The following is a 25,736-nucleotide window of genomic DNA, read 5'->3' on the forward strand; positions in this document are numbered from 1 at the left end:
CTATTATAAATATTATGGATCCCTTGACTTAGGACTTCACCAGTAAGTTTATACTAACAGTCTCGTCACGCAGGTCCAACAAATTCCCCCTCTGGTCGGTGAGTTTGAAATTTATCGTTGACAACCACGGGTTATGACACCGTAGATAGACCGGATTGATTGGTTCTTGCACAATCAGAAAACCAGGGGGGTCTCTTGGTGTGAACGTATACAGGATAAACCCCTGTTGTGCCGTCGTAGTATCTGATGCGCTGTAACTGCCATCGATGACGTCACATACAAGATTGACCGCAATAACATCTGTGATATTTACGATCCCGGGTGAGATGTGTCTGCCATCGGATGCTGTACTGTTGTCGTGCTTGAGAATAACAGGTTGTGGTTTTATTCGTTCGTACGCGGCAAGAATATCTTCTCAAGATTGATCGATGAGATCAGAGACTGATTTTCTCAGCTCGGGCACGTTATATCCAGGAAATTTAAAATCTGAAATATCATTCACTTGAATACCATATTTAATTGCAAAATCTGCTCTGGCTATCTGTCTATAATTATCATCGATATAGTCTTTAAGATCCAGTAAAGCCTGAATTATTCTTAGATTTATAGTTTCCATGGCCGATGCGAGTTTGTTTAGTTTTTCTATGGTTGTGATAATATTATCACGCGGACTTGTTAAATTAGAAATATAATCTTGGAAATATACTCGCAGGAGTTGTAGCTGTTGTTTATGTACTAGATTGATCGGAATAAATAATTCAGATTCTATATCATCTAGACGGTAAACACGGAGCTCCTGCCCCCCCTTAACACGTGGAGCTTCTATACTCCAAGTATCGGGCATTAAAGTACTTTTTCTTGCTAGTAATTGATCTGCAAGGAGTAAATAATAATTGTACTCGAGGTCGTGTAGTGCTTCTTTATAGGTCATAAAATCCGATTTTTCAGGTTTTGGTGGACGAGGTTTAACCTCGGGGGCCTTTGGCCATCCTAATAATGTTCGGATTGAGCTGTTATAAATATCCACGGCGTATCCTGGCGTTGAGATTTCAATGACCGCAGACAGCGTTGGTTCATGAGCTGTTATAGATATTTTGGCTTCCTTGCCGGTGATTCGTTTTATTTGGCGTTGTATCTCATTATTGATTTCTTCGATCTGATAACTCCCAGTGGGAAGTGTAATTGTATTCCAGTCAAGTTCACCCTGTTCGCCGGAGTCGGCTTTGCTTTTCCCGAACACGAATGAATTATTTGGCTGCAGACCACCAAATGATGCCGACCTAACATTGGGCCAGCTGTGATACACACTGAGCTTTGCTAACGCGATTTCACTCACTGGAATTGGAGTTCGAAAATTAATACCGAATTCTGGTGTCGTCGAGGACACTGAGATCATTGTGGTCCTTACCGGTGTTGTGTTTGTGACTATTTGTTGAAGCAGTTCTATTGACATTATTTATTTGTTTAGTTTTCAAATAGTCATTGTACGCATCTGACATTAGTTTGAATTCAGAATCTGATATCGTAGCGTCGCTACTTTGCACGTCTAACGATGATGATATCAGCGATGATAATTTCTGATATGCGGTCGTGGCTGTATTTAATTTTGTCGTGTAATCGTGTAATTTTGTGTTAGCACATGATGATATTTTTTTTGCTATGATGCCGAAAACTCCAGCTGTTGTTGTGGCCGCGGAAACACAGATCGTGGCGGCGACTGCTGCAGTTACCGGAGTGACCGCTGATAGTATTGCTCCGGCAGATGCAACAACGGCAGATACTGAATAAACCATAATATCCAGCACTGTTATGCGGCGCTTGTATTTTTTTACTTTTTGACTAGTTACTTCGATGACAGTTTTTAACTCAGATTGCCACTCACGGACTTGATTGTATCGATATTGTTGAGCATCTGGCGTCGTTGACATTATTCAATTACGCGGTAACCAATTGAGGCGTTGCAGCGACGAATTCCAAACAAAACCAGTAAGATGTTGCTGTTAAACTATCGTCCTCGGCTTCAAGCATAAATGTTTCCTCGGTTCCGCTGTTTAGTATTACAGTGCAAACCCCGGAATACTTATCGGTGGAATGTCTCCAAGGATATGTTGTGAAGATTTCAAATTTAGCGGCTGAAAACACAGACAACCTGTAAACACCGGTGGCTGTTGCTGTATATTTGATAGTGTTATTTTGTCGTGACCATGTTGCGAATCCCGATGATACCGTGAATACGATGTTGGTGATATGCCCCGGAGTAACTCCAGTGGGAACTTTAATCAAACTGGTTTTGTTAACGATATCAGGAATACCCGATACGATATCCTGCTGTGTTTGTTTGATCGTGTTAATGTCGGTCTTTACATCAGCGAGTTTTACATCGACGACTGGAGGAGTCCCAAAGAACTTATCCACGACCTCATCAGTTTTTACGAAGTTTCTTCGAAATCTTGTAAACGCGCCCACGTGAACATCATGCTCTGCACGCAGCGTATTTAGTTTACCGTTGACGATGTCCACGTATTGTTTGTTTGACGCATCCTGGTCGGATTCGGGATTCGCTAACGCGGTTATTTTGTTGCCGCTCATGCTGAGTTCGCCTGTCATCGTGTCACCGGCTTTTTTCACACATTTATCAACACCTTTATCAATACTGTCTTTGATGCTTGCGATTGATATATTCGAGTCCTTGATCCGGCCGCCATCACTAAATGCAACGAAGTTATCCTTGGTAGCTCCAAGAACTCTGCGAATTATATCATTCCACTTAATGTTGCTCGTTCTTAGTTTTCCTTGCCTGTCTTGGAAAATAGCAACTTCATCTGGGTCAACTCCAGCTATATTCAAAAGATTATCGACTTCATCTTTGGTCGCATATTTTGAGAGATCAGCATCTGTGCTTGGTTTACCTCCTCGTGTGAAAGGTCTTCCGTAAATATCCACCATTATTCTTATTGCTGTTTTTCAAATGCTAGCATTTCTCGATGCGGTATATTCATACACTACTTTATGAGGAGGAGTTGCTGGATTTCTTGAGATTGCATCAAGAACATTTAAAACCTCCCTCCCACAAATGGGCGGATCAATTAATGTTTGTGTTGGTAACGTCGACTGCCACACTGGAACATTAGAAAATCTGCTGACATACTTGAGAAACTCAACTGGCGGTGCTAAACCGTACGAATCAAAATAGATAATTCCACGTGGATCGATCGCGTAAGCAACCCAGTGAGTTCCCGGACCATCTTTGTTGTCGAGATTGATAATGCCAGTTTCTGGATTATTCGGTCGTTGCGGTAATTGATCTCGCATAAATACGCCTCTGAAATGTTTTACACGCAATTTTTTAACAGCATCGAGTAAATCAAAATTGCTCAACGGCGTTAGAATTTTTTTGGATACCATGATGGTGGAGTTCCTGGTAGTCTTAGACCGCGTCCCTTTTTTTTCTTGTATCCTTTTCCCGTTGCCTTTTTTAGTGCCATTCCAGCTGCAGTTCCAACTGCACCGAGTGCTGCGGCTTTTGCTACGGCTGGTGCTGCCGCGGCAATCAACGCCGGTATTGCTGCGAGAAGAGGAAATATTCCACCGGTTTTAGTCATGTCCTTGATAGCTGCAGCAGAGAAATCAAGTCGGACACCGGTTTTTGCTGTTAGTGCCTTATTAAAATGTTTAAGCTGAGTATTAGTCAACGACAATTTGTTTGGACCACCAGTAATCTGATCTCGTTTTAGTGTTATTGATGTCCCGCACGTGCTTGCGTTCTTTGATTGCAATTTCTTCGTTTGACCGGAAGTCAAGGTGACATTAACATGACTGTATGACATTATATCCTAAGTTTGATTTTAATTGCGTTACATATTCTCGATTGGAGCGTCGATGACCCTCATTCGTCCGCCAACACCTTCAAGCAGCATTGCTTTATCGGAGAGTATGACAGCAATCGCTCTGTAACCACCAGCAGGAACACCTACACGAGCTCGGAAATGTAGGTCGACAACAGATTGTTTAACCAGATCAAGATGTTCCAGCGAAAAGTAATAAATCGGATATAAACTCATAAAGTCTCGCTGTGATATTTGCAGGCCAGTGTCTACATTAAGGTCGCGCCCCATAAATGACATCAGACGATGATACGCGCGTGCGACACGATGATGTTCGAAATCTATTAATATATCCTCAGATGGCTCCTGATGCCCATTTATTCTCAACGAAACTTCAGAAACTCCAAGTGTATCAAATACCATTGGATTTCTTTCCTGGCTATCTGTTCTAGCACGGTATTGAAATGCAATGAAAATATGTCGTGGTGCTGATACTCCTTGTTGCGATGATATATGCCATGTAAACAACCCACCATTATCACCCTGAATAACGTCTGTGGTTGTTGTTTTCCAGGATAGCAGTGATTTACCTCCCGTGTCCATGAAAGACAACAGTCGTTGTTCTTCGGTGATTGACGGAGACAACACTGGCATCCACAACCACAGTTTAGTTAGTATTACCTGACCAGGGGCAACAGCAGCATCTCGCCAGATAGCGTCATTATCATCAGGTTTTCGCACAAGTACAACTGTGTGTTTGGCACCGAATATGACCTTGTGGACATCTCTGCAGAATCCAAAGATGTGAGACAATGGAATCACACCTGAGAACTCTTCATCTCCACTTAACATCGATCTACGTGTTGCAAAACCCAAATTAAAATTTTCGTTCATCGATGCAACTGCGTCACCGGCATTATTCATTGTTACATTCCTGTTCTCGGGGCTGTCGGTTATATCCTTTGCAAACATCATTGATGGTCCGGCTGATCTGGTGTAATCATCCGAGTATCTCGCCAACCCGAGAATTGTTGTGGCAACGTCGACGTTATCATGAATTGTTTCAATTTCTTTTCCATCTATCATGTAAATAGCGGATTTAAATAACGCCATGATGCCGTTGTTAACAAATCCAACTCGGTCGCCGATTCCGTAGTTAGTGTTATCATTCTTTAAAAGCCTACCTTCAACTTCGATGAAGGCCTCAGCGGGCAAGAAGTATCTACTTGTATCCTGGACCTGTAGTTCAATTCTTCCGCGTTGGTTAGGATCACGTGCTTCATAAGAATAATATTGAAAATCACGTACAGAATCATCTTTAAGTACTGGTTTGGACATATCAAACGCGTCATTGGATTTTCGTGCAAACATTATTATTATTTGTGATGATCTAATTAAAATGTTATCGTCACCGGAAACCACTACCAGCTATCAAATTAGCAGTTACACTATCTTGCAACGCTTTGGAGGTAATTCCTGCTGTTGCGATCTCAGCTAATTTCTGATTTACGGCCTTATTTACTACGCTACTAACATTTGCCGGCATAGCTTCAGTGGATGGTAGTTTTACTGGCACCAACCTCTCGACTGGGTTTTTTTTTCGTATCAGGTGTGCTAGTCGATCCTTGATTGATTGAAATGCTTTCCCGGCAAGACTACCAACAGTGCCAATGGCTTTATCCTTGACAACATCAGCGGCTTTCATCGCGAATTGTTTTGCTAACGGTCCAGCTTTCGGAGCGATTCTTGTGACTAAATCCCTAACAACATCACCGACTCCATCTCCGTAAACAACCTCGTATACTGGTAATCGTGAGTTTACTACTCTGACACTTCTTGGTCTGCGAAAAGAATCGTGTAGTATCATTTTATTTAATTATTGTTTATCTAACTGAATTTGCTAGCAAATTTAATTATTAGTCGCTGTGGTAACCGTCTGCGAGTTCATCAATGAGCCCCCGGTAGATGCTGATATCCATGATGCCACGCTGAAATAGTCTCTGACAGATATCTGCGGCTTCATTTATAATTTCCGGAGAATTGTTTCCGGCACGTCTTCCTCCGATGAGAACTTCCAACCGTGATACATCATCGATGATATTATTAGGGCAGGCAATAAAACCGGATCCTAAACCCTCCCCTGTTGATGGTACAATTCTTGGGGATAAAATGTCTTGAGGCAAACTTTCAGAAGATGTTGTTAAGCTAATTATCGGCGACCTAGTTTGTTTGAATTTTTGGCCCCGCGGACTTCCTTCAGATGCAGCCTCGTATTCACTTAACGGAGTTAGGTCAGGATCTATTGCTCTTCGCCGTGAAGGATATTGTTGTCGTTCTGTGTGTTGCAACGGTGATTTTTCTTCTTGAGGTTGCGATGGTGGAATTTCAAGTTTACGTATAGCATCTACAAGTCTATCGTATTTTGTATCGTCCCTGCTGATTTGTTTTTTATTTTCACGTATACGATACGAATATTTGATAAAATTATCATCTGTCATAGAACCGTGTTCTGGGTTTAAAGACACATCTCTTCTAATCAATCCTAACAGTATTGTCTCAGGTAATTTCTCTTCTGGTACATTTTTAAGAAGTTCAATATAATCCGGCGTAAATCTTTTGGCGGGGTCAGTAATTCTCCCTGTTACTCGCTTACCAGCAGGTACTGACACAACAACTTCATCGGGTGGAGGCGGGGGTTTAAGTCCAGCTGAAATATCCTGTAAAATTTTCCTTTGCTCTATTAAAGCCTCTTTGGTAACAGCTGCGGATTTTTCAGTAGCTTTGGTCACGGGTTTAAATAATTCCTCCGTAGTCTCTGCAAAGCCTTCCCGTGCTTGCTGTCTTAGTTGTAATTTTTGTCTGACACTATCACGGACAGGAAGAAATTTCTGAATTGCTTCGAGACGTTCTCGAGCTAATCTAGTCGTATGTGCTTCTCCAATATTTGCCATTATTTATTTGTCAATGATTTAATTCCGCTAACATAAAAATGTTTTTCCTTGGAAACTCATTTCCCAGAGCAGCAGAGGGGATGGACCCGACCCATGGATTTTTCAATAACGACCCCGCCACGGAAACTGTTTCAGATTTATTGAAGTAACCCAAGTTGTCAGTGCAAACTCAACGAGTTTGTCCCTGGAAACTCTTCGAGTTTTCGGGGGACATTTTTTTTTGTCCTGTATTCTGAATAGAAGGGTTTATTTCGTCGAAATAAGCCCTCTATCGAGGAATAGTTTCCTGGAGGGGTTTATTGTGCAAAAAGTTTCGGTCTGTACAGCCCCTCTGCTGCTGAACAAGCAAACATATAAAATTGTAGCTTATCCTAAAAGATGAAGTTTTTATGCTGTAATATAATAGAAGTGTACCTTAAATGTATTTAATGCATCTCCCTTGTAACATGATGCAGTTTGCATCGATAAGTATAGTAACTGACAGGCGTTTAATGTTGTATTAATTCAGACTGGAGAAGCTGTTCAAGCTTAATGTCACCGTTTCTTTCAAAATACGACTCTAATATTTTCTTCATATATTTAGACATCGCCTTCTTTGTTTAAACAGTAGCTTCAGTAGAAATAGTAGTTAATGTGGAAAGGAAGGAAACAAAGCAACAATGCAAACATTCTGGAATATGCGGTGATTTTAAACAACAAGCAACTTGTATGATCTTCATAAGCAACGAAAAAGGTTAAAACAAAGTTATAGTTTCATTTCAGTGGTAATTGCTATGTAATGCTCGTAGTATTCATGAGGGAAACGGATTGTAAATAATATTTACAGTTTTCCTATCTTGAACATCCTCGCCATGTTTATTCTTAAGAACCTAGTATGTATTGTACATTGTGTAAGGTCTTGTAAAATCTTGATGAAGTAACATACTTATGTCTATTTGTATGGTTGTGTCTGCAATACTGGAAATCAAAAGGTGAAACATCAGCAGATATGGTACTTTCATATTTGACAACGTTTTTGGCTCAAACGTGTTTACTGCATATTTTTGCAAGGGTAAAATAACATATTTGAATAACCGGGTAGGTGGATTGATTGTCATTCTTCTGCATTCCTTTTGTCTCAGTAAAGGTTTCCTAGTTGAACATAGCATGTATACACTTTGATTGTATTGGTGCATACATTTAATTTCTTATATTCGCCTGGAACATATATAATGAAAATTCTTCTAATCTCTAAAGATTAATCAACAAACCTGTTTCATCCATATGTAGTCTAGTAAGTGGTTTACAACATACGATGTTTTTGCATAAAAACTGATATTTTCTACTGGTATATAATCAAGTGAGTCTCTCTAGTGGTGAATACTTAACACTCAGATTTAGTAAGATTTGGCACGAAGAGGGAAATTTTTTAACCTTTCATTAACATTTAAGTTTTGATGGAGAAAATTGGATTACTCTTATTTTCATAACTTGCCTACCTCCTCTCCCGAATAAACTGCAAAATCCTTGTAAGAACAGTTTTATTTGGTTCTGTAGGTTTTCATTTTGCCTGATTAGGTCAAGTGATAAATGTAAATATGCCAAGATTGTATTGTGAAAAGCTTCGGTGCATAAAGGTATAAACACCAACTCAGTAAAAGGCTACTGAAATTTACACAAGACATCATGGCATAAAGCCATCTTAAGTTTGTGGAGATGATGCCATTCAACAGGTAAAAGTTGAAAAACACGCAGGCAAGTAAACGAAATCATGAATATTAATATACCAACTATGAAACAAATCGTCCTTGTAAATGAGTAATTTAATAAATCCTGCTTATTTTCATCTCTTCGATGTCTAGGTGAATTACAAAAAATAAAAAGCATTTAAATGACTTCTCAAAACCGGTCAAACAGAAAATAATCAATATTTTACAGTAAGTATTTCGTCACGAATGGAGTTTAAAGATTGTAAAAATAATGCCGAACTGTAATCCGATGTAACCATTATTAGGAAAAAAGTTTAAAACATTGGAGACCAATTATTCACGAAAGCCAACACTGTGATTAATTTATGCAAAGCCTGTTCAGAAGACAGCACTTTACCATCTAATATCACAGCCTTCAACAACATAAGCCGACTGTTAAATGCAAACTCAGGCAAATGCAAGATTGATGATTAAGGAACAAAGAGGATGATATTCAGTACTACGCAGACGGCCATGGCATGAATAACCTATGAAAGGCTGCTTTCTAGACATTCTACCGGCCACAGTCATCATGAACTTTGCCGACACTGAGTGTTGACAACGCCATACTGCCCACTCACAATGAAATATTCTACAATGATCGCAAGATCATTTCCTCAAAATCTCCGACCAAAACTCATACATCAGTCAAGATCGGGAGTGCCTCAAATAGAAATCAGCATATCACATGCTGATCCCACCAGTTCTGACAGAAACGGAGAGAACAGTTGCTGTAAAGTGATAAAGCTCATGGAGCAGACACTATAACAAAAGAAATATACAAATTCTAATGATCGCACATTGCATAGCTACTGACTGAATTATTCCAGTGAATGTGGATATACGTTTACGTATATGTTTATCTTAATGTCTGCATGCATGTACATGGCTGTAATATGCATGCGTGTGTCTCTAGACCTATATCAACCTACCTAGTCATCTTCATTATCTCGAAACGAAATTTTTGTCCACTGTCAGCATGTATGATAAATGAAATGTAATGTCCGGTCTTACTGAGTTTATTGTATGCTCTGTATCTAAAGAGAACTTTAGTCAATATGCATTGGACATGTTTAGCATACAGTTTTAACACTGTATTAAGTCTACGTTTCTACGTTAAAGTCAATATCTGTTCCAGTTATATGCAGTTATTATTTCAATGACAAAATAACTTCAAACATGCTCTTAACTATTGTGTTGTTTATCCTTATCAACTCTTGGTCCGGGAATAATGGCGACAATATTGTTGCACCATCAGGTAAACACAAACACAGATACACACATATGTATATTTTACCTTCATTTGTTCCTTTCTTAACGATAAATCGAACAGGGAACATCGCCTGCAAATTATTTTCATAATGATTTTAGATATCTTCATAATGCAGTCCAAGGTACCCATTGCGGCATTCAACATGAATATTCCCTGCATTTTATTGAATTTCCTATTACTAATTCTTTCTATGCTTATTGCCAAACAAATAATAGATCGAGGATAATGAAACTACCTTACTTTACATAAATATTAGAAACATGTGGGACAACGATATTATTTGGAAAGTATAGCCTGGATTTAAAAAAATAAGTTGCTTTTTATACTTTAGCAACTGATCGTGTGGATATTTTAAAGATCGATGGCATAAAAATAACCTTTTTGAAAGGCAGAAGTAGTGAAGGAGGAGTCAAGGCATGTATTTCCCATGAACAAATTAGCAAACGTCTAAATGATTCAGAGGTGGGCTAAAGTGCCATTGCCACTGGGTTGATCAAAATGATGTTTCTCTGGCCTAACTTAAGGTAATTTATAGAGAAGACTACTATCCTATTCCTTGACGGGAATGTTTTTAGACTTAAATTGGCATCACAGGTGACACGTATACACTTATAATATGATTGGATAAGTTAATATTGATTTACTCATATCTTCTTGTTCAAACAAACCCAAGCGAAACAACTAAAGGATGCTATGTCAAGGTTTGGGGTTCAATTTATAGTAACAAACCCTAAGCGAATTAGTTATGATATGGAAACCTTACTTGGCTGATATTTTAGAAGTTGATAGGGACCCTGATCCTCTAAAAGTATCAGTCAGTGTCAACGCCAACCACCAAGCAGATTATAAATACAGTGTATATATTTACACCAAAACTGATTTGAACATATTCAACTCTGATAGGATCGCTTTGCTCATACTAAATTATCTGATATCAGTAACTACATTTTAAATATATTGTGCTAACCTTGAGAGACGCAGTGCTACAAATGACATATCTGTCACCAAATTATTATAATTCACAACGCTGCATATCCCGTCTAAATCTCTAACAATTCGCTCAGCTTATAAACTTAGCTTAATTTTTTTATAGGATAAAGATTCTTGCACGCATATAATAATGACACGGGTAAGCCAACTAGCTCCTTCTTGCATTATTACGTGTTGAATTATTAGCCGGATGATTATATAAATGTATGGAAACACGAATATGAATGATGTCAGACGAATGTAGCTTATATATCACATTTAATAAAAAAAACGCAAGTGATTTTACTAATAGACAATGTAATCGTACTTATATTGCATGGTATGGAAGGATCATTATATCTATAGTCTGTATGAATTTAAAGAACAAGGAAATGTCACCTATTTTTTAAGAAGAATACGAATTTTGATAGCTGACGCAGGAAGCGAGGCAATCGTTGTACTTGTGAATTTTGGCATATTATGTGTCATTATTGATAATCTCAATGGAACCAAGCTGGAAAACATTGCATGGCGAAGTAAACAACAACCACAAAAAGATTGCGTGACAAATATCGAATCTGACTGGCAAAAATGTGTCCTCTATGTTTCGAGCACAAATCACTTTAGGCATCAGACGACGTTCCATCCTAAAATTAGAGGTCATATTAGAGTAGTTATACCTGAAGTCTTTTCAATTGACCATTTGAGAGAAGGATAACTACTATCTGAGGATGTCTGGTATACAGGTAATTCGTCTATAATATTCAAAAATGTTTTAGGATGAGATCAAAGTGGTGGTCTATGAGGTTATGACAGACTAAATGAAACTTGTTTTGCATCCACAAGTTCAGATTTATTATACGCCGCTATATGATATCGACCCGTGAAATATTGTGATCTCTGACTTTGCTTTCACTTTGCTGCTGCTGTTAAATTCAACACAGAGTAGAGATCGTGAAGTTATTTTTGTCATCTTCATCACAAATTGCGTTTACATGGTGGAATACGATCGAAGTTACTAACTTCTAACATGCTCTATATGATTTGCTCTTCACAGTTAGCACAGCATTACAATTTTAGGATTTCTTAGATCCCATTGTTAACGAAGACGACTGTGTAAGCGTGAACACATCTGACATGCTCCGGAAATATTCTTGCAGAAGATTTATTAGGATCGCAATCGTCGCCGGATATGTGAGAAGGTAGTGACTCAGAATGGGCATTAGTTATAAATGGCACGCGTGTCTTATCACAGAAATTTCAGATGGCACTATGTTATAATTTTTTCTGGCATAATTGCTTTCAAGACGTTCGCCTAGTCTCAGTAGTGGTCAATAAGAGTTGCTTCAATTTAAAAACCACGTGGACATCTGCATTATTACTGTATGCATTTGTGCATTTTACATTACCCATTCATCAAACCAGGGAAAATAATATTTGGTCCAGCGGCCTTCGTGTTGTCGTTAACCTAAAGCAAGTTAATTTCACGCTCAGTTGCCACTGAATGAAAATGTAGCTGGCAGATGAGTTTGCTGTCGCTAGTGCCAAAATCAGTGTCTGAGATATTATTTAGTATCGTAAAATTTAGCATACCATTAACTTGCACCGATAATTGTATACCAGAGACACTCAATGCATTTTGATAATTATGTGCTCACTTTGCTGTAATTTTGTTGCCCAGGATATATTGCAGGTACGGCCCATACAAAACATTTCACGTCAATCTGTTGCACATTGATATAATTCTGTCACCAAATACAACCGTTAACGCACATGATTATAATATGACGTTGATTCCTCATATCATGACTTGCTAGACAAACTCCAGCTAGGTTAGCCGCATTTGAACACATCTAAATTGTCTCGGAGAAGACTAAAACTACTTTTTATATATCTGTTGTTATCAAATGCTGGCTTATAAATAAAGCTTGCTTCGTTTTTAGTGTCATCGGTGTACACACCAGGCTAACATCACCAGGACACTTTATATAATGACTCAAACGTAGCTCAATCGACAAAATCTTTATTTGAATTGACTCGGCTGTCATAGTTGAAATATCATACGGCTGTAGCTTGCGCGGTTTCATAACAAAGTCGTACCCACTGAGCAAGAAGTTCCTGATTGTCCTTATTCTATATAATGTGCAAGCTATTTTTCTAATCAATAATTCCTAAGGCAGCTAGAATAATACTTTACTTCATACAGGACGTAAAGAGCTACATCAGCATATTGTTGTTCTAGCAACAACAACAACAAATTGGCCGCGTCAGAGCAGCTTGATTTGTTGACTTTGTGCAAACAAAACTGCATAGAAAATGGTTCGGCTTATGCAGCTTGTGTGGTTCATGATTTCCGTTTGGCGACACTGTAATAATGTATATATATATATATATATATATATATATATATATATATATATATATATATATATATATATATATATATATATATATATATATAATTCTACCATGGCATCGATCAGCATTTCCAGCAGCTTCGAGTAGAAATCTGCAGTATAACACATATTATCTGACAATGTATAAACTCGTTTGATAAAAATCCATTACTCAGACGAGATTAAAGTAGCAATTGCTCGCGACAGTAACGATTACAATTACGTCAAGAACGCGTAGATGCATTATAAGACAAAGCAGCAAAGCATATATTGGCCAAAACGGATCATATCAGAAATATATGAGCGCGATTTAATTGTGTTATGAAATATTGGTGCGATTTAACGAAATCTTTGACAATTTCGTCACACTCATCTTTCCAAGACGGTATAAATTTGTCACGTTTGATTCCGCCTTCCAAACATATTTCTGAGGCTACTTATTTCAAACAAGACAGCCATGAGCAAACTTGTAACCTGTAGAAAAGTGCTGGCAGAATAGTACAATGCGATTTCATAGTACCTATCTGTCATCTGGTAGCTATTATTGTTTTGCAGATTGAAATTATGATTATTTCCAAAAATAAAATGCAGGCATTTTACTTGTTTGGCTTGAGTCACGGATATGCTGCTAATAGTTCTTGCTCATAAAATGTTCCCGAAATTATTTCTCTGCTAAGGTCTTAAACATTGTAGGTCACAAGAATTGTCTTTATAATTTGTACACAACATTTATTTTGTCCAGTACGTCGCATGACCTCTCACATCTATTATCTATATCTGCTCAGTCCAATTCGGTCGCCAATACTAAAATTCAGTTTAAATAATAATTTATTACACATCATATTGATTTTCTTAATCATTCAAATTCAGCTGGAGGCATTCGAAGCCTTCTGTGTCCCTAATTATTATATTTGTACTCTATTGACTCCAGTTTATTTTGATATTATTTTGTTCTATTTTTTAAAATAACTCCAGCTTTTATTCTCCAATTCCCTTTAAATATTTCTACAAGAACTGCCCTGCCTACATTGAACGTCGAATATTTATGGATTCTGATTTTCACAAGCCACATTTCAAACGCATTTGTTTTACAATTTTCCGCCATGATTACCCAAGAGTTTTGCTGGTTAACGTGACCAAGAAGCAGACACGTCTTCAATAGCAGCGCCTGTTTTGTTTTATATTGTCAAGCTCCATGCAAACTTGCGAAGGACATTAATCATACCTAGCAGATGCCTTTCTTCTCCATAAAATATTATTTCGTTTGGGTTAAATCTGCAGATAAGATATCATCAATGCCAGTAGTAATAAATCTTTGCCTAAGTCATAATACTAAGGTTTTCATTCAGAAATGGATAAATGCACGATCACATTGGGCATCTTATTTACTTTTACATCACTGTCATCACTATTTATTATAATGTGAGTAGAAGTACGTCGTACCTTACCTAGATTACATTATTTTCCAATCCGAAAGTAATGCATCAATGGTATACATATCTTGCTCTTTAGCATACTGTGTGCTGTTCATTTTATTCCTTATTTGTTTGGTATTTGTTCCAATCGATTCGTCAACCACTATTGTTGGCAAATAGGAATAAAATACAAGAGCACATCATGCATTTCCTTAAAACTTGAGTGTACAGGCTACAAGCATCTTTCTCCAGAGACGATTATATAGCGATATTACAGGAAAATGACTTTTATATTGCTCATTATATTCCCTCTGTGCTTGTAACAACGCACGGATTTGTGCCCCACTGATGAGACACATTTGTTTCCATTGAACTTCATTGGAGTCTCTAACAATATTCTCTTGGAATAAATCAAAAATATCAAATTATACATATACTAACTTGTTTAATTAAAACCTCACAGCAGTTTTTTTGGGATACACGAATTATTAGGAATTCTAAAGATAATACAAGCATATACATAAGCGTTGCCCCCAGAAGATACAGTACACTCCAATTGTTTTCTTCGTAAGTATGAGTATCATCTGTTTCGCCTCAATGTCTATCATAAACGGTGAATTAATAAAAGCCAACAGTCGTACCCACGATACCTTTAAACCTTAGAGACAGAGTCCAAAGCATAAATCATCTCGGCTACAATCTCCTTAAAATTTACCCGTTTAAAATGTGAATGAAATATGTCTCTCAAAGCAAACAACTAAAATCACCTTGTATTAATTGTGTTTAATATGCTTTTGCCATTTGTCTGCTCAGTAGATATTTACGTGAATATAAAATACTAGCTTAGGAGATGACATAACTTATTGATCACGAGTTCTATGAATAGTAACGGTTGTCTAGATGTGTAGCAAGCTCTTTTCTGGGTCGAAAACAACATTATAAGCCCCTGAACTTCTGGAATATGGATATAAGCCCCTCAGCTTCTGCAGGATGGATGCTAAAGCCGAGTAAGAATCTAAAGACCACATAGACAGATTGTAATGGCTCCACGTCCACAAGCTTGGTTAAGCCAATCTACAATTAACCATAATTATCTTCTTTCTGTACAATATTGGGTCTTTTTGTGCATCGTATGGGTGCCATAAAGGAAACTTTCATGTGTCAAGGATGAATTTGGATGCCCTTTGCACAAGGGAACTGCCTAAACTGAACATGTGTAATACATGCTAGACTAACTCAGGTATTTTAAACTCATGCAGTACGGTATGTTATCTCAGCTTTATGATAACAAGCCCAGTAGGACCCTTATAATAATTTGCGTGATATGATTGGATTCTTATTTATGTAATCGTTCTCTTTTTTTCATCAACTAACGTACAATATGGCATATAGGGTGACTGTCTTGACAAATACATTCTCATAGACAAAGCACAATGATAGCAGATTGATTAAAACATTACAAACTTAATTAAAAAATAATACAACTACTGAAGTTCACATGATCTTAGGACACACTTAAATAACACTGAATGCAAGAAAAAGGTTGAGACAGGCAAAATGCTGTTCAAACAATCCTTTGCAATTTTGTCTCACAATTGTATAACCTTAATCAGTGAACTAAAATTGTGTTGTCAAACTGATCACCAATGTGTTGTTCTTTATCATGGAAAAACAGTAGAGATCTGGTCTGGAACATTGATTCGAGAGAACGTCGTTGTAAATCATGTAAAGTTGTTCATTAACATTAAATTGTGAATAATATTGAAGAGCTCATTGCGGCCGTAACTTCTAGCAGTCTTCGGCGATGCATGAAACATGTTTGTGACATTATTCTTAGTAGCTTCAATAATTTGCTTTAAATGTAAAGACTGGATTTAAGCCGAAACAATTAAACCTTAGAGCAATCCATTTTAGCAATGCGTCACTGGTCACAAACACTGATCACCCACTGGGAACACGTCCGAACGGATGCTATGTATTATGGTAATATGATATGATTTTGGAGCAATCAAGGCAAGTACATAAAACGTTATTCGTCTGTGGGAAATTTCTCTGTTTTAGGTTTGCTTGAACAACGTTTAGTAATTGGTTCATATGTATCATAGGACGATTGTTCTTAATTACAAACAAGGCGGAGGACTGAGGACTGACATCATGAGATGTAATATTAGGCTAAGGTAATCTGATGCACGTTTGTGGGAAACTAATTAAGACTGTACATGAATAAAGTAGTATAATATGTGGTCACGTTTGTTGGTTGCTTGGCTCAATGATTGATAGACCTTAAAAACGTGAAGTGTTTCCACGAGTTTTGATGTACACAAAACAACTCTCTTGTAACATATTTATCATAAGTGTTATCATCAGTTTGATGCAGCTTATTACATACCATCCATAACTTTACATCGGTAATACATTTACTTTTGGTAGCATCAACTTCATTTAGGTGACAAAAGTTTTATATTTGAGTGTCGTCAACATGCAATTTGCGAGACCATGGACTTTAATTATGCCAGTTGAAAGTGGATGGATGTCCAGAGTGAATATGTTTTCCTGAATGAATATTTCTGCTCATTTGTCAGAGTCATACTTTCCAAGACAGTAAAAATAAAAGTTGCAATATCCACTTTTAATTAGATTGCAGCGTGATTGAATTTCCGTATACCATTTTAGAAAAGGGCATCCACAACATAAATTTAGCCAGCTTGTTTATTTAGGAGGGTTTACATTAACAATAGCAATCTCTTTTAAATGTATAAAGTAAGTGCTGAGAGAAACAAAATTCGTATTTATTATATATTTGTACTTCTGAATAACGAAATTTATAATGAGCTGATTTATAAGTATCCTCATTAATTGAATTCCACAACTCTCAATGCATCACTGCTTGAAAATGGCATTATCTGTAATTATTAATGTAATTTTCTAATTCTCAATATACGGATATAGATAAACATTTTCAAACAGTTCTAGGTTATGTTTTATAACCGTATGTATTGTATCATACTATTCTACTTTAGCAAGCTTTAGAAATTTTTCTCATTAAAATTCATATAACTCGTTTTATTATGTATCGTTATCTTACAGATGTGCTGTAAATATTACAACATTCGTTTGTAATCTGTATCAGTAAAAACTTTCTGTCTTAACGTTATTTTCATTCTCAATGATAATTTTTTGCTACTTATCTCTTCATAAGGGGAATCAATGTAAATGCACTACTACTACCACTACTGCTACTATACTACTACTACTGCTACTATTACTACTACTACTACTACTGTTTTAGCAAGTAGCTAAGCCACGGACAAATACCATAATCAATATTAATGTAGTTTGGCACATATATACAACTGGAGTTAGCCATGGTAGAGGCTAATCTGTTGTAATGCATGACTTTTCTAACTAATACGTGGACTTCCATGGTAGGGTAGTTAACATCAGCAAGAAATTCCAAAACAGCTGTATTCAATTATGTGACGGTTGATGATACAACATGGGTGCCCTTAGATATAGTGGACTTCCAGTTACTTAATTTCGTGTCTCCTTTGACTACTACGAAAGAATATAGTTGACAATCCGAAATTCATATTGCGCGTTCTGCATCTCTTTTTCGTGTGTGCTGTAATGGGCGACGAAACGAGTTCCCATTCCAGTGCTTCATGGATCTTGGTTTCCATATTGCTACACTGGTCAATGACGAACGTGTTCGCTAATTCATTGTTACGTGTTTGTATTTTATTCATAACATATATTTAATAAGCTACTCAGTTACATTCATACTTGCTAGGAAATAAGTTTGGTATGTAGTTGTTCCTTGCACTGTTCTATAGCGAACGTTTGATTTAAGGTTAGATAACATTTCTATAAAAGCTTGTATAGCATTTTGCTTCCATTGTAGACCCAGAAAATAAGAAAAAAGAGGCATCCACCGAGCTCCAAGCATTCATCAATTCAGAAAATATGACAGGGCATCAGGAACTGCTTTCCGCTGATCAGTCTATTATCTTCAATGACAACAAAATGAGCGCAGTTGTTATGCCTTGTAACCATACAGTCACGTGTGCCAGCTGCAATATTCCGGTAACACCCCCGCAATATACGGAATGACCTAATTCACTATTGAAGTATTTAATCAGTATTCATTTTTATTATATGCTCAATTTCGTCTCTGTTAACTTTACATTGTCAAAATCGTTAAGTATTACCCGAAACTGCCTCGCGCATTCACGTGCATAAATAAACTACTTTCTATTGTATGCAAACAGTGGGCGCAGACGCCAGAACTTTTTATTTGTAAACAAATCATTCACACTCGCAAAAGAGGCGCTTTAGGTTGTGGTTGTTTAAATTTGTTTCTGAAAGAACTATAACGGATGTTTCGTGGACTGCCACACAGTGACTAGTCATATGTCTACTTTAGTTGGTGATAAGAATGGCAAACATTTGTACATATAGTTTTTTTTCATCCTGAATTTCCTCAAAATGTACTTTTTTAGTAATGCAAATCGAATTGCGTGAGCCATGTTTTAGGTTCTCAGTCTTGATTGCACGTTTCGCAATTGTACTGTAATTTAGATGATAAGTGCAATTACATATTCTTTACTGCACTCAAATTTAAATAAGCATTAAATTCCATGGGTTCTTTTTGATAATTGCAAGTGAAAGACTTCATATTTTTCCCACATTATGATTTCAAACATTCAATGACAGAAACAAAAACACATGTGTAGATATCAACAGGCTTCTCCCTCGCTTCTTCGATCATATTTATTTCATGTGGAATTGTCATATAAATCCTGTCCATAATCACGGAATTTCGTAGAATCGAAAAAGATACCAAAATCTATTTTGTCCAGATCAAATGAAAAAGTTGTTGCAATGCGCATTCTTTCACAATATGACTCCAAATTTCAGTTTTAGCTAGACACGCTATTTTCGTTCGAAAGTTACGTCCAGCGCGCGACTGAGTTTAGCTTCATATCGGCAAAAATACGTGATCAGTAATACTGTTGTTATTGTGTAATGATGAATGTGAGCTTTTGTATTTAGTTTGGAATGCGGCATACATTCAGTTACTTTGTTTCGTGTAGTGTATTTTGTTAATATAATTAAGCATTAGGTAGAATAAAAAATAGCATATAATTAAACGGTTGCTGCATTTGTATGGGAAAATATGAACTCGTTTTGTCGGATGGATATACTTCACTCCCACGGTCGTGTTGTATTTCCATTCGAAACACTCGTTCATATTTTTCCAAACAAATGTAGTAACCTAAAAACATTACATTCTATTTGGCAGACACATGATGCACATTAATAAACAAATGTTTGCATTAATATGAAAAATGTGTACATGAAGATAACAATTGTCTTAAAAACCCACCTAGAATTTTGAAATAAACACATGTTTGATGTACAGCTAACCTGGATAAGGGCTAACGGTGATGATTATTGTGGGGTAACATCTTTGTGCATCATGCGTCGTTCACCTGTCCGTCAACACTTGCTTGTGTACCCTTGAGATGCTTCATTTTGGATCAGATTTACATTAGCCTTGCAATCTTATTTGGTATCATCAAATTATTTGATGTGTTTATCAACAACATATATGATTCTGAGATAATCTTGGTACCGATGGCTGGAGCTTGTGAACGCCCTACAGGCGATATATATAATCCGATTTGGTATTTTAGGCTATTCTTCAAGATCTCATATAAACGTGATTATGCACAACACATTTGCATATTAGTGCGATAAACTTGCGTCGATTGGCAAAGATTACAGAGGCCATGTTTCCTGTTAGATTGTAATCATACCTGTACAATTCAGGCTGATTAGACTGTGCGAGCCAAATTAACACACGTTTTATGATAACTATACTATCTTGACCACTGTGTCACCGTACCTGTATTGGATGGGCTGTGCTTTCAGGACGGCGCGATAACCTATCTTTGTGTCATGAATGGGGACCTATTCGGGATTCATGCTAGTATATGCCTTTCACATAAAATAATTATTCAAATCATTACTGCAAATACTGGCCAGGAATGAATGGACTGCATCTGTGTATAAACCATTGGCACTATATAAATCATTTAAATGAAAATTAGTAAATTTTTAATTTTCATAGTAATACAGATATGTCCGTAATATAAGTAAAATTATTGCACTGAATATATTTATTATCATATTTGAATTTGTTTTCTATGTTCCATGAGTCACATTAAATCTGGATTTGTTTGGTTATTCGTTTGTAATTTTGGGGTTATTTCTTGTTACATGTTTTTACGAATTACAAACTTTTTTTGTTTTTTACATAAATGTTGAATGTAAAACATTATAAACGTCCATCTGATTTTCAAATGTACGGATTGATACAAGTGCAGCCTAGCAAGAGTTCCTGCAAACATCTTCCACCAGGAATTTACTGAACGTCATCTGTAAACCTGGTATGCAGCACTACTTTTTCATGGCGCATTTGAATTGTGTTATCTATTTATGTATATATCAGACCAATAATCTTTTTTATATTTGAATTTTCCTATACCTTTGAAGTTTTATTAAACCCGTATATGCGTTTGTTCATAAAAGTGGCTTAAAATGATAAGTTTATTTATCTTTAGAACATTGCATGCCTTTAAAACTATTTGATAAAAGAGGTGTGCAACATTGTGTAATATTTAATACTTCCAAACCGATAGATTACCAAATGCGAGACCTCGAGTATCTGTGTATGCTACTCTATTTGCATATTTGAATAAAGAAACACATTTTCCTATAGGTCTTCCTATTTTTGTGTCCGCTAGGAAGCAGATTCATGATCAATTTCATAAAAGGTTCGAATAACAAGCTTACTCGTACATTCGGGTGTTTTGTTTGGAAAATACGTGCAACGCATAGCCATTAGATTCAACATATCACAATATTAATATTAGCTTCTGCCAGAAATAGATTATGAGAGATAATACAGTGGGAATGAGAATGGGACAGATTGGGTCGGAGAATTCCATTAGAATTATCGAAGTTACAATTTTCAGAGGTAAACATTGAAATAATTGCAGCCTGTAATTATTAGTTTATACTAGTCGTTGGACTACGAAATTTAAACATTGACTATATAAAACGAATTAAGCAGATTGCACTTTATATATGAAGAGTATCTTCACGTTAGCATTGTTCTTAGTATGAAGATTTAAGTGTTTTTTCCAAGCATTTATTAATTGTTTTTAAAATAGTGACATTAGAACTGTAAATTTATTGCACATTGCTGATTGTTTTAGCTCATCTGATCATATGATCAAGAAAGCATATTGTGTGGTCTAGTATCCGTGAATCATATACTATGATCCCTGAAACTAAAAGAAATTACTGTTTTAAACGTACTATAAAAGACCAAAACACAAAACACCTGTCTAATTGTGACTAAATTTCGCATAGAACATCTTTGCATAAAGGGCTTTTATAATTGAAACGAATGATGCTTATCAGCTAAATGTTTTGGCTATTACTAAGACGAAACCATTAAACAGAATTGGAAAAAATCTGATAGAAAGGATCATGGCAGGAAGTCTTTTCTTACATGTACAAATGATATATATATATATGTCTTGAAACGTGCCACCGTTGCAAAGACTATGCAATATGCTGCTATTAAACATCGATATATCATCAAGTTGATAGAAGCAATCTCTCACAATTACATTTACACATTGGAAACAACATGCCTTTAAGCATTAATTTTGGCCGCTATGGTTATGAATGGAAAATATAACATTAATGACTTATTCAAAACGAATGCTTACCATAGAATGACAGGACTCTATAGAAAGTATATATTAATAATCGGCTTTCAATCTTGCAGAAACAATACCAGTCCGCCACGAAACGTAGAAAATATTCATAGTAGTCATTTACTGATGACATGATGTACAGAATGCGACTAGCAAAGCAAACTCGCATATGGGCCTTTAAAAATTAGGGAACTTATACTGATGTTCCATCAAGTAAGGATAAAGATAGGGCATGTGAAACTTTATAGCAATTGTTTCATAGAATGCAAGCAATAGTATTGAGAAAATGTCAGTATAATCCATCCTACTGTGGCGTATCTTTTGGCCAACATCCCATGCATTTGACAATTAGGCAGATATCAGAGAATTTAATTCATCTGAGACATAATTGGACTTCTTGTTTTAAAATGAAAACGAATTTATCCTGTATAATGTAGAACTCACCTTAAACATATATAACAGTTTGTTATATGGACGAATTAATAAAAAAAAATCAAAAAAGCTTGTGAACAATACAGATAAAGAATGGAAAGAAATTCATTGGTTAAACATTCAACGTGGCTGTATGTCTGTTTTGATTTTCAGTATTGCCGTGTGTCTGACAACATGAAAACACCACGTTATACATTTGCCGATCGAAACCAACATTTGATTTAAGAAAGTATTGTAGCAGAATTGCTGTTTAAGCAATATGTCTATATAAGATGAAAGATGTGTACAAAATCATATTTGGAACCATTCATGCTATTGTACACAGCGTTTTAAATGTTTGGCATATAAACCCATTGTTTGCAAAGGTGGTCAAGCATTATATATTTGTAACACAAAATCCAAGAGGAACATAGTTAAAAATGCTGATCATAATTACAAAGGTCCTTTGTAATGAAAAGTGACTTATGTTTCATGCATCGCTATACACAAGAAGTACTGTCCACATATTAATTGGTACACTAGGAAACATTAAATAAAGACAGGATGACAACTTTAGACTTACTTGATGCATGCATAAGGTCCATCATGCCAGTCAATGAGATATATTGATTCCGGCCTCCCAGTTTGGGCACGAAGGCGATAACAGTTTGCGGTGGATATCAATATGAACCTACAAATGTACATAATGCGAGTGTAATTATGGCTAACAATGCTACGAAAATCTTCACTATGAAACCTGAACATATATGGGCAAGTTAATGGGCCACAATATGGACTAAAGATTGCAATAATAAAATAGACAATGGTAAATTTGTGACCGTACATTACATATTTAGGGTCTTAAATGCACTGAAATACATCTGATGAACGACTTGGGAGAAGACATATCTACTAGTGATCCATTTTATGCATGCTGTTCGTGTACATTACAATTTATCAAATATCTGAAAGCAAACTTCATCAAGTTTGTTAAAATTCTACAACTTTCATTTAGGCCTTTTGGTCCCTGAACATTAATATTAATGATGGGAATATAAGTAGCAGGGAAAAGAATGTAAAACAACAGATATAAAAATTGTTTTGTTTTTTATAAGATGACAATAACACTCTAGGTTTTCTTAAACTATTTCATAGGTTCCAAATATATAAAAATATGCGCTATGGACGAGGAAAACTTTGCTGAGGCAAAGTGTTATGACGAGAAAACCCTATGCAGCACTAGCGATGATATTTCATAAAGAAGACATCAGTCCTAGACTTGCTGTTATTGTTGTTGTGATGGCTTTAATGTCATGTTTAGCATAATATAGGCTATACATAGCGGCCAGTATAACTGGAGGAGGAGTAACCCATGAAATCCCAAGAAAGAGCTACTGGCAAGCTGTCTCACGTAGCCACATTAGCCGACCCAGAAACTCGAACCCAGGCAGAAAGCGGTAAGATGAAAGTGACCCGTAGCATTCATACATTCATACATAAATGCATACATAGATACATACATAGATACATAGATACATACATACATACATACATGCATATACATACATGCATACATGCATATAATATTAATACAGTTCAATGATGTAACACCCAGTGGTTCATCCATATTTAGGAAGCATCTTAATAACCGATGAATAGGCGTTTGCAGCTACCCGACTATGCGTCATTCTGACGGCTTATATTAGATTGTCTTTTATCGCTATTAATCCTCAGTGAATGTTAGCGTTGACAATGGGTTTTCAAGAAAGATTTATTATTATGTATAGCTGTTCGAAAGAAACGAACTGATTGTCCGGCATATAACAATGCCACCATGGCAGTCATCGTTGATTTGTACTTGGTGCGTTTTCATATAAGCAGATAGTGGATAACATTTGATCTTGCTGAAGCCCCACTGAATAGATCAAGGGAGCTTTGTAATTATCTGAAAGTTGAAGTTTATTGTAATTGTCGGCAGATTTAAAATTAAGAGACACTTTTGTGGATGTCTTTGCAAAACCAAATTCCCAAAATGTATGGTGATAATTGAAGTCGCCAAGTAAAACAAAGTGATTGTTGGTAAATGCCCCAAAGGTAATCAAATTAAGACTGATTGATCAGAATGCACGTATGGAAATCTACCTATACAATTGTTAGAAATTTGCATATAAATATAAGAACACCTGTAGCATGTAAGGTTGAAGGGTTATTAATTGGGCTGTGAGGAGTTTTACTATTTCTAACACTCATTTATAAGTCGTACCAGCTAATGTGCTCTACGATGTTTTACAGATAAAGGTTGTCATTTCTTTTAAACAAAAGATTCCATGAAGGAGACACCTGTTAGATATTGCTCTTTAAGCAGAATCATTGATACATCAGCAATTATATTTTACAATGTTCTTAAACATAATCGTAGAAGTACGAGGCTTCCATGAGCTTTTTGAAGGGTGCTCTCAAGTGTTCATATTCTCCAGACTCACGCTATTACGAAAAAGTTTGTTAGAATCATCAGTTCATTTTTGGTAGTATAGTTTATTCTTAATTTTTGTTCTTTATTTGGTTTAGAGCAAAGGTTTTTACTAACGCCAGCGGATTACTGTTTTAAGGTGGTCTGTAATAGATCTGTAGATTCTCTGTAGTAGATCTGAGTAGTTTACTGTACATTATGTTTTAGGACCGCATGCACTCGTGGTTTGTTGTTCTTTATGCTGCTTTATTTGAATTATGTTATTGATTGTTGCAGATAAATTATTTCTACAACGTTTTCCTCGAATGTATGTATTGCTTCTCGCTACGTTTCGATAGCAGCTGGCATGGGTCTCGGGGAATGAATACTTCTAATGTTGTCCCGCTTTCCTGTCATGAAAGGTTTGCCATCACATTGAGTCTATATGTGTGGAAGGATCGTTTCTAGTGCAGGCACACTATCATGTGCTTTCTTGGAAGCGTTGAATGGAGCGCAATAGCTTCCACA

The 25,736-nt window shown here is 36.5% G+C and overlaps 1 protein-coding gene across 1 annotated transcript in view; it reads left to right on the forward strand.

Annotated features, from left to right (window-relative positions):
- LOC149774252 (uncharacterized) overlaps positions 1-21,334 on the forward strand; it is a 38,187-nt gene extending 16,853 nt beyond the window's left edge. The window contains exon 3 of the mRNA XM_089945530.1: positions 18,457-21,334. Coding sequence (XP_089801656.1) covers positions 18,457-18,665 — 209 coding nt within the window. The 3' untranslated portion in view covers positions 18,666-21,334. The remainder of the gene's footprint in view (positions 1-18,456) is intronic.
- Positions 21,335-25,736: the final 4,402 nt, after the last annotated feature.

The sequence above is a fragment of the Sinohyriopsis cumingii genome, unplaced genomic scaffold, assembly GCF_028554795.1.
Source record: "Sinohyriopsis cumingii isolate HCF-2022 unplaced genomic scaffold, ASM2855479v2 utg000360l, whole genome shotgun sequence".
NCBI lineage: Eukaryota > Metazoa > Mollusca > Bivalvia > Unionida > Unionidae > Sinohyriopsis > Sinohyriopsis cumingii.